This window comes from Hippoglossus hippoglossus, chromosome 1, assembly GCF_009819705.1.
Source record: "Hippoglossus hippoglossus isolate fHipHip1 chromosome 1, fHipHip1.pri, whole genome shotgun sequence".
NCBI lineage: Eukaryota > Metazoa > Chordata > Actinopteri > Pleuronectiformes > Pleuronectidae > Hippoglossus > Hippoglossus hippoglossus.
Window position 1 is genome coordinate 20,488,579 of NC_047151.1, and position 15,267 is coordinate 20,503,845.

Here is a 15,267-nt window from a genome sequence, read left to right on the forward strand (position 1 = left end):
TATAACTTAAAGCAGAAATATATCATTCTCACAAGAAACTACTTGGACAGACAGGGATAAGAAAAAAATTATGTTTTTGGTTTGCTGCATAATTTTGAGATTTTGAAAAAACTGCTAAGTTCTGTTTAATGAATAAGCCCATTATACTGTATCAATGAAGATTCAGGAAATGTGAGTGTAAAGTTGTGGTGGCAGTGAGATAGTGTTGAAATGGCAGCTGCTGTTGTTATTTATCCCGTGATGCACTGTATTTCTTACAGGCTGAGAATCTATGTGTGTTAAATTCTGCCTCAAGCTACTGAATTCCCCAACCTGTGATTGTTTTTTAAATGCACACATTTGGCACACGTTTTAAATAATTATTATTTTCCATGGCTTTTTCCAGGCAGGCTTTTGAGAGGTAGAAATACCAGAAACATACAAATATGTATTTTTTTAATAGGTAAACGTCCATTTGGAGAAATTCTATGTGAAAAGTGGATATGAGTCTCCAGTTTGCAATTGTTCTGTGACAGAAAAGGAAAGAAGCGGTGACCTAAAACTGTTAAAGGTGAAGGAACGACCCAATCAGGCCTTGAACTAATGTCAAAGCAGCAGTTGATGGTGGGAAAGTGTTGAAACTTGTCCACTGACAGCGGCGGGGGTTGGGACTGACCCTGGCTGGACGCCGCTGCTCCTGGACAAAAGCTAGAGATGAAGCTGTGCTAGAACTGTCCTGACAGAGGTCACAGGGGTCAGAGCACCACTGCATTGAAACCAGTGTGTGTGTCAGTTTGGCAGTTTTCACGTGTTACCTTTTTTTTTTTTTTTTTTACAAGTGGCCAAATCTAGAAAATCATTCTGGAGCTTGTGCCTCTGACTACAATGCAGGTGTGGATACTGTGTATTCTCTCATCCTGTATCAGACTGGTTATCTACTAACAGCTACAGTATCTGTGTAACAACAACAACAACAACAACCACACCTCAGTTTACCTTCCCAACCACTGTCTATGCAACTGCAGAATTCTCTCTGTAAGAGATCGTTCTTGCACATGCAATATCAAACTCACAATATCTGATATTTTCCAAAAGGTATTTTTGGTAAGAGCATACTCCTTTTCAGTGATATCTATGCATATTTACAAGTCTATCAGCAGATTTATTCTCTCAACAAGTTAGTGAGAGAAAAGGGAATGTGTTCCTGTTGTTAAAAACAATAATCAGGTCAAAAATCAGCTGCCTCAGACTGGTCCGACTGCACCGTGGCACAAACACCATGCACTAGTTCCTTGAGGAAAAACATACTGTACCTCTACAAACCCCGAGGATGGTCTTCACCAGCGGCTCAGAGTAAATACACTTTTACAATGTTTAACTGAAAGCCTGTTGTGGCTCTAAGCATCTAAAAACAGACACAGCATTTATAAGTTTATCATATGTGGTAAGATGTTAAATGTAAAGAGGCAAAAACCTTTAAGCTCATTTCTGTTCCACTAGCCTCACACAGACAATATATTTTCTCACAGAGTTTATTTCAAAGCTCAAATATCATACTGGGAATCTCTGTACACCTTCTAAAAAACAATTCACCTTTTTATTTGTACCAGCAAGTAAATGTTGAGCTGTAGTTATTCAAAAATCATTATTTGGGCAGAATAATATTCACTAACTTGATTGTTTTGGAGCCTTTGAACATAATGTTTTCATGAGCAAATGAGAAAACAAATTTGCTCAGTTGTCACTGAGCTGTAGTTGTTAAAATAAGCCATTATTCTGAACATTTATTATTCATGTTATTGACTTAAAAGCTGAGCCTGAGTTCATTCGTCACAAGCTCCAATAAGCTGCACCAGGTCTACTCACAGACCTTTTCTGCTGATGAAGATCACTGAAAGCTCCAGAATAAGTGGATCTGGAGATTGATGCACAAACGCAGCAGCTCGAATCATAACCCACTACATTTCTGTAAATGGTCAGCATACGTGAAACATCCAGAAGAGCAATATCAGCAATCTTACTGCAACACCAGTAAGCTGCTGCGATAAATATGTTTAGGTAAAACAAAAGAGCACATATCGATAACAAGCTATCTCAGTTTCCATAAGTTACACCTGAACATATTTTAAATATATTTTTTAATGTTTTAAATCCGTTAATTTCTCTTTTCTGGTCTTTAATATGTCAGGTTTGTGTGGATAAGCCTACAGGCTGCTCAATGTTAATGTGCTCTGTGCGTTGACAATAAAAGTTCTAGCTTCTGCTTGAGCGTGTGCACTATGGGTGACATCACATCCTGTTACTGTATAACTATATTTGTGTGATATTGATATATTTAGATAGAGTTGGTACATTTACCAAAGTGGGTCAAATAACCAGGTCTGGTTATGTTGTCTATTCAGTGAGTTAAATACAAATGAACCATAATGACAAAGATAATATGCTAATATGTCATTTTTACAATATTACATTAGCATGTAAGCATGCTGTCATACTATAATCAGTGTCAATGCTAACAAGTTCATGTTAAACAAGTTTATTGTTAACCATGTTTAAAATATTCCATTAAAATGTAATGTAAAATGTAATCACAGTGCCAATGCTAATATGCTAACATTTAACAGGTTGAATGTTAACCATGTTTAAAATATTAGATTAGCATGTTAGCATACTCACAATAGCAAATGAGCTGTAACAACAGAACACCTGAGGATGATGTCATCAGTTTGGTCCTGAACCACAGTAATGGACAAGTCCAAATTTGGACCTGATGATGCTGCTAGTTACCGGATCACCAAAGTTACATAAATGTATCGTGAGCGAGACGTGGAAATCTACAAACCAACGTACCAAGTTAGATGGCAGCCAGTTTAACCGATCTAGAAATGAAAGACTCAACCTCAACCTGCGAGAAGTGACAGCTCGTGTTTATCATGGTTCATAATCTTAATCAGTTGTGATTTATTCAAACTCCACTGACTGTCTGAGATATTTTAGCTTCAACTACGAACAGAAAACCTCAGTCTATCATGGTATAGTTTTACAAAGGGCAGTAGAAAGGCACTCTGTGGGAAAACACATTGGAAACCAGGAGGTCTAAAGTGGTTCAGTTCTCTATAATGGCTTTAAACCTTTTCTTCACAGTGAGTTCACATCAGGAGAAATCAAGCAGCCTCTAAACACTTTGTGTGATGTATTTCCCCCCAAATTACAAACATGAATTCAAGATCATGATTATTATTTGTTTTGTTTTTGACTGTATTTTAAAATAAATATAAAAAAATTAAGATCAAAACTGCTACATGGCATCAGTTACAGAATTGGCTTACACAATAGCTGCTGTGAAACATTGATTTGTCAATATTTGTCCAGTCATTCAGAAATAAAAGAAATTCAGCAAATAATGTGCAGCTCAATGGAACACCCGGGATCGTGATCTTCTCATTCATTTAGCTCACTCTCATCCAAGCACACATTCAGTACAGCCGGGGTCCAAACGTCTCAGGGACGTCTCCATTTAACAGTAGTTTACATCATGGACAAAACAGTCACCAAGCATAGAAAATTAATTCAGCGTTGTCATTACAATCACACAGGACGTCTGCTCCTGCCCTGCAACAACTTCCAAACTACACACAGACAAGACAGCCACATCAGTCAGGCAACGCAGGCACACCCACACATACCCGTCAACCTCTCAGCTACAAAGAGCATTAAAAAAAGCTAGTACAACACACTTGCATAGCTGTGGAGCGTACAAAAGAAAAACAGGGGAAAGGTCAAAAGGTGCAAAGAGTTTTTAAAACTTGTTACAGCTGGGTAAGACTCAGTGTTGAAGTGTATGTACATGAACAAAGAATATGTGCATCTTGTGAAGAAGTGACAGAAAAGACAAAAGAAAGCAAAAACACAAAGTCAAGGTTGGAATCACCCCCTGTGCTGTGAGTATGGGGTCTCGTTTCATCGGGAAAGCGAGCGATTCAGGACCCTGCAAAAGAGTGCGGTGCCATCAGAGTAGGGTTAGTAAGTTTATATAGTGATGCATGTGTCCCGTGAGGAGGTGAAGGTGACTCTGCAGGTCGGGCAGATCTTAAAGTGCGCTCTGAGGCTGGGTGTTTTTGATGTTCTTAATCTCCAGCTCCAGCTGTTTGACCCGCACGTCCCTCTGGTTGAGGAGCTCCCTCAGCCGCCGGATCTCCTCCTGCTGCTTGTGGAACTTGAGAAGCAACTGTGGACGAAACACAGGAACAATATATTCATGTTGTTGTTTTTTTACAGGAGTTAAGGGAGACAGGTCCCCTTAATCTGATTTACTCACTAAAGTCTCACTGCACAGTGTTCTCTCACTGTGCCGCTGCCATAAAACCAAATTGCACAGTAAAGATCCAGTAGTTGTCAAGAGGTACAGTTTTCTCAAAAACCCAAATAGGAATCTCATCAGCATATGAATCAGAACTGGCCCAAGTGTGTGTGCACATACAAGGAATTTGACTCCTGTTTAGCATTACTCGACATACAGTGAGTACCAGGAAAACAAAACTTAAACAAATAGGTTTAAAAGTGTTCGCTTAACCAACACGCCGAAGTTCCCTGGTTTATAGCCGGGCAGAAAAACGACGCCACCGATGGCAGCCCCGATGCTTCACCCTCATGGTGACGTTAGATGAATAGATTTACCAAACTAATTAGGGTTTATCCTGTAGCGATCATGAACAGTTTAAATGTTTTAAAACCAAAGTGGTGGACCGACCAACCCAAACAGCCATCAATTAAAAGAAATAGAAATAATAATAATAATAAAATAAAAATATCGCCCCAAAATCCTTGGAATATTGTCAAAACTAAATCGTTGAACATAAACTGTGTGATATAAAAGGAGAGAACACCCCTACAGGTGGAGACACTAAAAACCTTCAGCACCTCGTTCTCTGTCCTCGGAGGAGAGCAAAGTGCAGGGTCCTCTCCGTTGCTGACGGCCAGCCGGCTCCTGTCATCATCTCCGTTGCCGCTGTTCTCTTTGCCGTCTTTGCTCCCCAGCTGGTCCTGAATGTACGCCAGCTGCAGCATGCCCGGTCGGCTCTGAGACCTGCGGGTGTCCAGTGAATGTCCCAGGCCTTTGCTCATCTCCGAGTACGACTCTGCTATTTGACTTCCGGGCTTCAGAGACATCAACACCGGGCCTGGAAGACGAAGAGGAGGGAGATGAGTTGCAAACCTGTACACGTGGCCAGAGTATACAAAATACATCACACACACACACACGTGCATGAATGTGTTCAGACCTTTGACGATGCCACTGAGCCACTCCTCTGAAGTCATCGCAGGCTTGTTCCCTGCCGTCATGGGATAGATGTCATCTTGATACGACTCTGACTGCAAACACAAACACAAGATGGTTACACACAGACACCAACGTTTTCTAATATGTATTGAACCACAAACTGATGCTATGTTGAAAGTTTATGTGAATCAGTGTACTCTTACCCTGCGAGGAACAATCATGGATAATGGCTCAATCTTACTCTTGATTGTCACCAGTTTGTAGAACCTGAACACCTCACAGGAGCTCACATCCAGGCCTCTCTTTGGCATCACACCTGGGGGAGAACACACATGCTGAGTAACCAGGGACGTTGAGAGAGTTACCTTGAGAACAGCTGATGAACGAAGCCCCTGTGGCACCAGCTTTCTGCCAAAGGCTTCATAGAGGTTTCTAAATGTGTGTGTATACCTGGGGTGGTGGTGAGGGATGGGACTTAACCTTTCCTATTAATTATGTGTAAGCACAGTAAGCACACAGTCCCTTGAAACGCTCCGGTGAGTAACTATATTTCTTGCTGAACTACAGTGCTACATGATACCTGTGCTGTCACAGTGAGATACATTGAACCAGCACTTTATTAGAAACACCAGACTAATACTGAGTAGATCCTCCCTTTGCTCTCAAGACCACCTCGGATCTTCGTGTCACTGATTCCAAAAGAAATTATAAAAATTCCTTTGAGATTCCACATTGACATGATTAAAATCACATCATTTATTAGCTGCAAATTCAATCTCCTGTTCTATCACATCTCAAAGGTGTTCTACTCGATTCACATCAGAAAGAAGTGGCCGATATAAGATGCTGACATTGGCCGGCTGACGCTTTGAAATGATGGTTCTGCACAGTTGTAAAGAGTGGTTATCAGAGTTACTGTAGCTCCCCCCCCAGTCGGGACACCCTCCTCTCACCTCTCTCATTAACAAAGTATTTCTGTCTTCAGACCTGCTGCTCACTGACACCAACAATCGTGCCACAGTCCGTCTTAACACTGCAAGATGTTTTGATATTTTCACTGATTTCCCAGATAATAATTCATGGATCTTGGTTTTAAAAAATCAGGTCTATTCAAGGAACTGATACCGATGAGTGGGTGGAATTTGGTACAGCTTGATTGAGTTTACAGAGACCTTTGGCCCTTGGAGGAGGTATTAAATCTACTCTGTGCCATTGTAGTCACAAGATGTTTTTAAAAGAGAACAATGATAGAAAAGAATCTAATCTATAAATTATTTTTTTTTAAATGCTGACATCATGCAACTTTTTATATTGCAGTCCATGTTAGTTCTATTAAATGATGTCCACAAAAGTAAATGGCAAAATAAAACCGAGCAGCTGCTGTCTCGTCCCACACACAGTACATTTAGTTTATTATCCCAAACAAACCCCGTCTCTATTGTACTTCTACCTTCACCACACTCAGCAAGCAAAATATCAGGATAACATTAAAAACATCCTTGTAGGATGTTTGCAGGCTTCACCTCCTGCTGCATCGGTTCACGTGATTTATGACCTCGGTTTAATCACCTGGTTTGTATATGCAAATATGGTCGGCTCATTTGCACAGCAACTTTGTTTACAGGTGCAGGAGTGTCAGCGCAGCCATGAGGCAGGTGTCGCTTCCAAACTGACATGGACAGGTTTTTACATTTCATTCATTTTAAATTGAGAAAACTGGCACTCAGAGACCATAGTCCCCTTGAATCCAATCAAGTTGCACCAAAATTCTTTAGGAATTCACAAAAATTTGTACGCCATGTTAAGGAAGTGAATAAACATTTCTGGATCCCCCCCCTGGATCTGTCCTAAAACTGAATGGGTTCTTCCCTGACTCGTCCTGAAACCTTCCACCAGGTTGTGTGCTAATCTGTCCAGTAGTTTGAGGAAAACATAACCTTCTTGGCGGTTTTTAACATTGTGTGTGTGTGTGTGTGTGTGTGTGTGTGTGTGTGTGTGTGTGTGTGTGTGTGTGTGTGTGTGTGTGTGTCTGTGTGTCTGTGTGTCTGTGTGCCTGCATGTCTTTCTACAGTTATGAGGGCCAATTTTAGCTGGTCCTCATGAATTCAAATGGCTGTTTGAGGATTAAGACTTGGTTTTAGGGTCAGGTTTAGAATAAGGTTAGAATTAGGTTTAGGTTAGGCATTTAGTTGTGATGGTTAAGGTTAGGGTAAGGGGCTAGGGAATGGATTTTGTTAATGAGTGTCCTCACAACTGTAGAGAGACAAGTAGGGATGAGTATGTGTGTGTGTGTTTGTGTGTGTGGGTGTGTGTTCCTTACCCATTCCTTTCTGCGGTAAGGGTGAGCGGTACTCTGTTAGGTAGTGGATGTACGGTTTTTCTGAGCTGATCTCGTAGTACCTGATATTCCCATCGCCCTGACGAGACACAGGAGAAACATTTGTACCATTCATATTCTCCCAAGTATTTATTGTATGAAATGTTTGTACAGTGTCTGTTGACTTTCAGAGACCCACCTTCCCGGCCACGTAGAGCATGTGTGTGTCAGGGTCATAGAAAGGAAAGAGGACTCCCGATGAACCGTCCAGGTTCTCTTCTAACAAAGGCACAGACAGGTCGTCCTACAGAAAACACACAAAGATCAACAGCTGGATCAAAACAACAACTGGAGCACCAGTGGCATGTACAGCTCTCCCTCATATCAAAAAACCCTGCATCATTTAAATCCATGTCTGCATGAGGAGCACTCTCCGATGCTGCATTAAAAATACTGAGTGCTCAATCCCTAATCCATGCTTCAGCTGTAATCCTCCACCCACGATACACTCTGACCAAAACACAGCAGCCTGCTGCAGCCACACTCTCACACACCAACAGGTGAGATCAGGGTACTGACATAATCATGAAGAGAATAACTTTGGCTCCACTTTAACTCAGGCTCCGTGAATTCATACGAAGATACACCGAGGAGTGGTTGTTCACTAATTTGTCCAGTAGGTGGCGGAGCTGTGCATCAGAAGCTGGAAGCGTTCTGCAGCGTCACAAGAGACCATCAGAGGTAAAGGAGTAATTAGGAGTAATTCATTTAAGTACTCCATTACAAGTTAAAGCTATGTATTTGAAATTTACTTTATTTAAACTAGAGAAATATTATTAGTGAAATATACTTTAAATATTAAATCAGCAAAAAGAATGGCTCATGTGACTGATATATTATTATTATTATCATCATCATTATTATCATTATTATTATTATTGTTTTTTGAGATGTATTGAATAATTAAAAAAAACATTTCTAACCTCTGAGTCTGACAAACTGAATCCATTGGAACTGACTGATTTAGTGAACACTAATCCACTGTATTTTATAGGCTTATACAACACTGATGCATTACTTTAATATGAAAAGCAAATATGAACTATAGATGACAAACTGACAAGAGGGGAAAGAAGGAGGATTAGAAAGAGCAGTGTTTCCCCTCAGAACTGTTGTGGAGAAGAAGTGTTAAGTTGCATAAATAGGACTTTCCACCTCTGAAGATTATAGAACTATTGGTTTAGAAGGTGATTCTAATAAACTGTCAACTGAGTGTTTACGTCTTTTCTTTCTCTCATCCTGACTCTCTGATGCTCAGGGGCTTTAATGGTGTGGGGGATGAAATAAGCTCATCTGGAGTCACGACCTCTCTGGTCATGATGTAATAAAGTGAACATGACTTCATTTGGTGGGTTTATTGAGCTTCTTATGTGGGTCGTATAACTTTGCATCCGTAGTAGATACATCTCTGCAGAAAGAGATGGATGAATAAGGAGGGCAGGAAACACATTCAGTAATTATTAATGTAGGTGAAGCCTGTACGACTAGAAATAACAATTATGTGTAGAAAAGAGTAAAACAACCTTCAAGAATGTGAATTTTCAATATCTTGGTAGCTAAAGAATGAAGAGTGACAGCGTTTGTTTCTGATCAGGAAAAATGTTGAGACGTAATAAAGAAACTCTGATTCACCACAACGATATTTGTTGACCGTGGAAGTTCATTCTGAGTTATAGGAATAGTACGTGTGACAAAATGTTTAAAACTCAAACACCCATTTTCCTGTTTTTTCACTGTTCAACTTTTTCATGGTCGTGTTCAGTGAATGGACGCAGAGCAGGAGACGCAGCTCAGGTGTTGTCACGTCACCTGAACCTCGGTCATGTGATCCCATGTGATGACACCTGCTCCAGCTCCATTCTCTGATTAAAAGTGTGAAGCGCAGCCGAAAGCCTTATTAAAGAAATCCAGTAGGTGGACCTTTCGAGGGAGATGAGGTTACTTTGTCACGGAGAAACTTCCTGTATTGCTCTTACCTGATCCCACAGAGCGATCTGCCGTTCGTTCCAGCGTGAAACCCCCGATGTGAGCAGCATCTTCAGGTTGCCCAGGATCAACACCTTGCTGGCTCTGTGCGTCTTGCAGTTGGCTTCCTGCAAAACCCAACACTCATCAGAACATCGAAGATCTGAGGGCAATAGTTTTCAATATTATCGCACTGTGTGGAAATGATTCTTATTTGTCCACGTGTGCTTGTTTGGCAGACGGCAGAAGTGAGAGCAGACGAGTGAGTGAGTCACTGGCTGCTGACCCAGAGGTCTGTGGAGTTATGCTGAGGCCAGTCCAGGCCAGAGGTGTCAGTTTTGGCTGTGTGGTGCTGGATGAGTGCCTGGGTGTCCTGGCTGGGAGCAGGAGAAGTAGCAGGGAACTTCCACTTATGCAACACTGGATGTTGTAAGACTGCACACCACAACTAGGGCTCATGGTTTCTAGGTTTTATTGATTTCACTGAAGAATATCTGATCGGTTTAGATTCATATTAAATATCAATTTTATATCCCCCCAGGCATTTAAAATTTGTATTAACAATTGCAAAGAGACACAGTTTCCTTCCTGTTGCTGCAAACACAACTAAGAGAAGTCCTCAAGTAAACTCAGAAATCGAAGCATCAAAGAAAATGCAAGTCCCAAAACTAACACAAAAACAGAAATGCTATTCAGCCTGACAGATTTCCAATATAAAAATAAACAGTGATAAATTACAAAATTACTAAATGTATCGGTACTTTACATAGGCTCGCTGAACCTGAAGTAACATTATCAAAACAAGAACAATGTATTTCCTTGAATAGTTTTTGCAGAATTTAATTGACTTAATCCAGATGAAGATACAAACAACACAAATGCAGACACACACAAGCCCGTACACACACACACACACACACTGAGCATTACCTGCAGGAGGTTTCCTGAGCGCGGCTCCATCAGTCGGACCTTTTTGTCCTTGCAGGAGGTGGCGAGGAGGCTGCCGTCCGTGTTGAACGACATGGAGAGGATCACGTCTGTGTGGTGGCTGATGGTCCGCACGGGGTTCTTGATCACCTGCTCTGGACAGTCCAGGTTCCAGATCATAATCTGGAAACACACACATACAATATGCATAATGTCTGAAGTTGATATATAGAACATTTCACACGATAGAGTTGCATTGAAATGTTTTTTTCATGCAGAAATGTTCTTATTAACAGAGTTTGTTGAGGAACGTGTGCTGCCGACTGCTGCGAGACCATTTATACAGACACACATAGGGAAACCATTAATGCAAGAAGAACCGTGTGAATATTTGGTTTCTTTACATCTACAGCCGCCATCGCTGGTGTTCGACAATAAATTCCTCGGTGACAGTCCTGGGAGGTGGGATGCTAACCTTCAAAGCATCAACACATCACAAAGTCACACCCGCTACAAGAACACTGTCGGTGCTTTCGAGTGAAAGTGAATTTATGAGGTAGGAAATGCTTGTGATGCTTCGTAAAGTATTAACTACTGACGGGTCGACGCTGGAATAAACAGTGGACTGTGTAGCTCTTGTAGCTGCAAGAGAGAAATAGGCTGCTACAAACAGCTGTGACCTGTTTGGCGGCCTTGTATTATATATTTGTCGACAGTATATGTCACAGCACCTCCTCGGTTAATCTATTGTCACCTTAAGCTGCTTTCAGGCATGCATTGAAGTCTGGATACTTTCCAGAGGGGCTGTGTATGAGAACACAAATGTCTCCAAGCGTAATTTGCTCCAAGCACTTTCTGGAACTTTTGCTGCCACTGCCCTAGTGAAATGTCAGAGTGAGCGTATGTGACAAAACAGCAGGATGATGTCTGGAAACTTCAGAGGGAGCGAGTGGACGTGTTGATGAAAGGTTCTAACTTTGTGAAGTTTGAAAAACTAGAAGACTACAAATATGTCAAGATGAAAAAGTGGAGTCATACACGAAGACGATGCCAACAAAGATGTCAGCTTGGACAGGCAACAAGATTTGAGAGCTTTTGGTGATAAAGGCCCACGCGGAGTCAAAGTGCTCTCAACAAAAACCCAGCTGAATTTATACGTCATATTCTGCCTCCTGCATGCTGTGCACAAGTGCCCCCCCTCACCTGAATGTTCTGCAAATTTTCCTGTCGTGAACAGGTCTGACCCCGGACCCAGTATTACCAGCACTTAATTATAATTTAAATAGAAAAGCCTAAAAGTCTGCATTAGGGTCAGTGTGTATGTTTATGTTACCTGGTAGTCGTAGCCTGTACTGAAGAGGATGTTGTTCGCCGTCGGGTGCCACTCAATGAGGCTCACTCTGCGACTGTGACCCTGAAGCTCCTTCCACGGTACTGTGAGGTTCTTCATCAGACCATGAGGAGGGATTTCCCACACCTTCACCTGTAGACAGACAAACACACACAACATTCAGAATTAAAAAACACACACAAAAGCCCATATCAGTCTCAGAACACCTCTGAAGTTCTGTAAAAGGGTCAGTATGGAAATAATCCAAGGATGTGCAGTCGACTGCATATGGATAATAACTGATGTGGCCTCAAAACACTGTTTGTAAACTTAGTTTTATAAAAGTGTGTGTTAGTGTGTTTACTCTTACTTTCTTTTTCTGTCTTCAGAGATTCCATGTCAAGGATGAGGAATGACTCCTCACTAAACTATTTCAGGGCAAATGATAACATGTCAGTGTGTGTGTGTGTGTGTGTGTGTGTGTGTGTGTGTGTGTGTGTGTGTGTGTGTGTGTGTGTGTGTGTGTGTGTGTGTGTGTGTGTGTGTGTGTGTGTGTGTGTGTGTGTGTGTGTGTGTGTGTGTGTGTGTGTGTGTGTGTACAAACCGCTGAGTCCTCGGAGGCGGAGGCGATGCAGTAGTCATGGAAGGGATTCCACTTGATGTCTAAGACGTTGCCTCTGTGGCCTGATACTCGGGGGTGGTGAGGGTCCACTTTACCTGTCTGGTAGAAAAATACACAAAAACATTAGTATCAGTAAGACTTTACTGGTCATACTTTTTTAGTTCAGTCGCATTTCTTAGGTTTTTATTTATTTTATTTCAATTATTTGTATTTTGTAAATGTGATTGTGACTGTTTCTTATCGACACAGTTGGACTTATTGTAACGTGACTAAGCTGCTGAAAAACATCAACAAGGCTTTTCTTTTATTTATACTCCATTTATGGGCAAATTGCTCCTTTGTGTTAAAAGGCTTTTATAGCTTAACTACAAACTTTCCAGGAATTAACTAAAACAACCTGTAAACTCTACGTTTATCCAAATGGTTTCCGTCCCTGTGAGACAACCAAGTTCAAACAATAAAAACTAAGGCAAACCTGCAGTTGACTTGGGAGTTTAGAGGATAAAGGAAATCCATTAATTTGGTGCAAGGTCTTCTTTTCATATCAGCAGATTGAAACAGGGTTTGGTCCTTTTTTTTTTTTTTTTTTTAATGGGATGTCATTCGAAATAATAGAATGAAGAAAGAATGAACATACACAGACGGGAGGAGATTGCAATTCCATGTATTCCTCTTAAATGTCGAAATCTGGTGCCTACACTACCCACAACGCATCTCAACCACTAGCATTTCAGTCTGAGACTCGAATGTGTTACTCTAGTGGCTGATGAAGCCTGGAGCCGCTCTCCTCACACAGATATGCAGAGATACACAGATATGAAGAGGTCTGATAATCTCACATCATGACTCTACACCCCCAGATGCTTTCTAACCAAACAAGCTCTGTCTCAAGTGACATCACTTGTGTCAACTTCAGATTTTGAGCCACAAAAGACTTTTATTAAATAATGTTTTCACCTATGTCACTAAAAGACTTGATGTGCAACTGATGGTGAACTTCCCCTTTAGTACAAAATAATTCATGAGTGTTAAAGACAGATGCACCAAACAGGGCAGGTTGAAAATCCTCCAATGACACACGCCCTGATTGTTCAATGATCCAGTGTCAAGGGAAAAGTCCTTGAGCGCTACTGAAGATTTTCTGCCTCAACAAGACTGCTAATTACACTATTTGTAAGGACACACACACCTGCAGGCTACACTACTGTGCAGGTCGTAAGGCGTGTTTGGAACAGGGGGGGAGGGGGGGAATGATGTAACCACTTTCTGTGCTTCCAGCCAACGTAAAGTACACACAGGTAACTGGAACACAGCATCTGTTGTCACATTTATGAGTTTTAACGACACAGAACAATAGCTTATCTGTAAGTGCGCGCACACACACACAGGTGGGATGTGAAGGCGGTTGGAGGGAGGAGGGGGTTGCTGAAGCTTCACCACCTCGAGACAGTGAAAGGAGGCGGGGGGGGGGGGGGGGGGGGGGTCAACACATGAGTTATGTCATTCCTTAGCTCATATGCAATTCTTGCCCATGCCAGGAGGGTTGGCGATTACTCACAGAGACGATTTAAAGGACGGAGACAGACGGAGAGAGGGAGAAAGGTGGGAGAGGTGTTCAGCTTGATGAATCACTCTGAAGATGTACAGCGGGACTGAACATTGAACCGAGTGCAGCGGTCCGACTGAGTTCATTCACAGATCAGTATCGTCGCTGACAACACCAGTAGATGTGATGTTATGTATAAATAATGTTTTGAAAAGTGTCTGAGGAATCACATTTAAGCTGAGGAAGATAAGTGTGATGTTTAGGTTACAGTGAATGAGCCGCCGGGGTGGGGGTGGGGGGGTTCCTGGTATTCAGTGGTTCTTTTGGCTTCGCTGCGGCTGTGCTATTTATATTCTGAGAGCTGAGCTGTCTGTTGCAGGTGTGCTGTGTGTGCAGAGTGAGACCATGAGAGATGTACAGGACAATGCATTTCAGCCCAGGTGATAAATAAAAACTGAGTTTCTTATCCCAAAAAAAGCAAAGCTGTCCAACAGAAAGGGAACATCGTCATTTTTTAAGTTTTAGTCACTTGTAACTTTAACTACCACAATGAAAACAAGCATTTGATTACAATTTTAAAACTATTCTACATAGTCATTTCAGAATAGTTTTATACTACTGGTTAAATAACCACAGGGCATGCAACACACCAGATTTAAAAATATCTCAAGACAAAAATGCAACAAGAACCAAAGCTTTCAATCTGACACATTAACAAAAAAACTGTGTTTCCTGTGTTTTCAGCAGTAATATTTAAACTAAACTGTTGTTTTGCTTTACTTTAATATTAAGTCTGACTTTGGCCTTCAGTCATTTTCTGTTTCAAAGGGAGGATTATTTGAAAAGTTTTGTACTAACCAGTCTAATTCTACCCTATTAGTGACTCATTTATGCTCAATGTTAGATGTGTTTACAGACGGAACCCTCTGTCCGTACTCTGTGTTCAGTTCCTCCATATTTTTGCGAATCTCCTGAAAGCTGATCAGCTGTGGTCAGTGATGGTTACGTTTCAAACGGACACATCTCTCAGAAATAGTTCTAGTCATGGTTGCCAAGCTGTTGCCTGCAGCTTTATACAGTAAATCATATCTAATAACTTACTTTTATAGCTTTAGCACATCTTGACCAAAGAACTCTGTGATTAGCTCTGTAGTTTCCCTTCTCAGTGAGAACACAGGAAGTGCTTAGAAATGGAGATTCAGAGATCGGGTAGCAGACGACTTCTCTCCATTAGAAACAA

General features: G+C 41.4%; 1 protein-coding gene and 1 long non-coding RNA gene across 3 annotated transcripts in view; one reads left to right on the forward strand and one right to left on the reverse strand.

Annotated features, from left to right (window-relative positions):
- Positions 1-543: 543 nt before the first annotated feature.
- On the forward strand, positions 544-14,917 carry LOC117771926. The gene is made up of 3 exons (XR_004615669.1): positions 544-2,229; positions 5,372-5,374; positions 14,908-14,917. It is a non-coding gene; the product is annotated as an uncharacterized LOC117771926 (long non-coding RNA).
- Positions 3,085-15,267, reverse strand: part of coro2a (coronin, actin binding protein, 2A) — a 33,880-nt gene continuing 21,697 nt past the window's right edge. Inside the window, exons 3-12 of one of the 2 annotated variants that reach the window (XM_034602747.1) lie at positions 12,464-12,580; positions 11,863-12,012; positions 10,533-10,712; positions 9,614-9,730; positions 7,777-7,881; positions 7,581-7,677; positions 5,464-5,576; positions 5,262-5,352; positions 4,900-5,159; positions 3,085-4,207 (exon numbers count right to left, since the gene is read on the reverse strand). In XM_034602747.1, coding sequence (XP_034458638.1) covers positions 4,070-4,207; positions 4,900-5,159; positions 5,262-5,352; positions 5,464-5,576; positions 7,581-7,677; positions 7,777-7,881; positions 9,614-9,730; positions 10,533-10,712; positions 11,863-12,012; positions 12,464-12,580 — 1,368 coding nt within the window. In that variant the 3' untranslated portion in view covers positions 3,085-4,069. The remainder of the gene's footprint in view (positions 4,208-4,899; positions 5,160-5,261; positions 5,353-5,463; positions 5,577-7,580; positions 7,678-7,776; positions 7,882-9,613; positions 9,731-10,532; positions 10,713-11,862; positions 12,013-12,463; positions 12,581-15,267) is intronic. The other variant, XM_034602756.1, reaches the window with a different exon arrangement.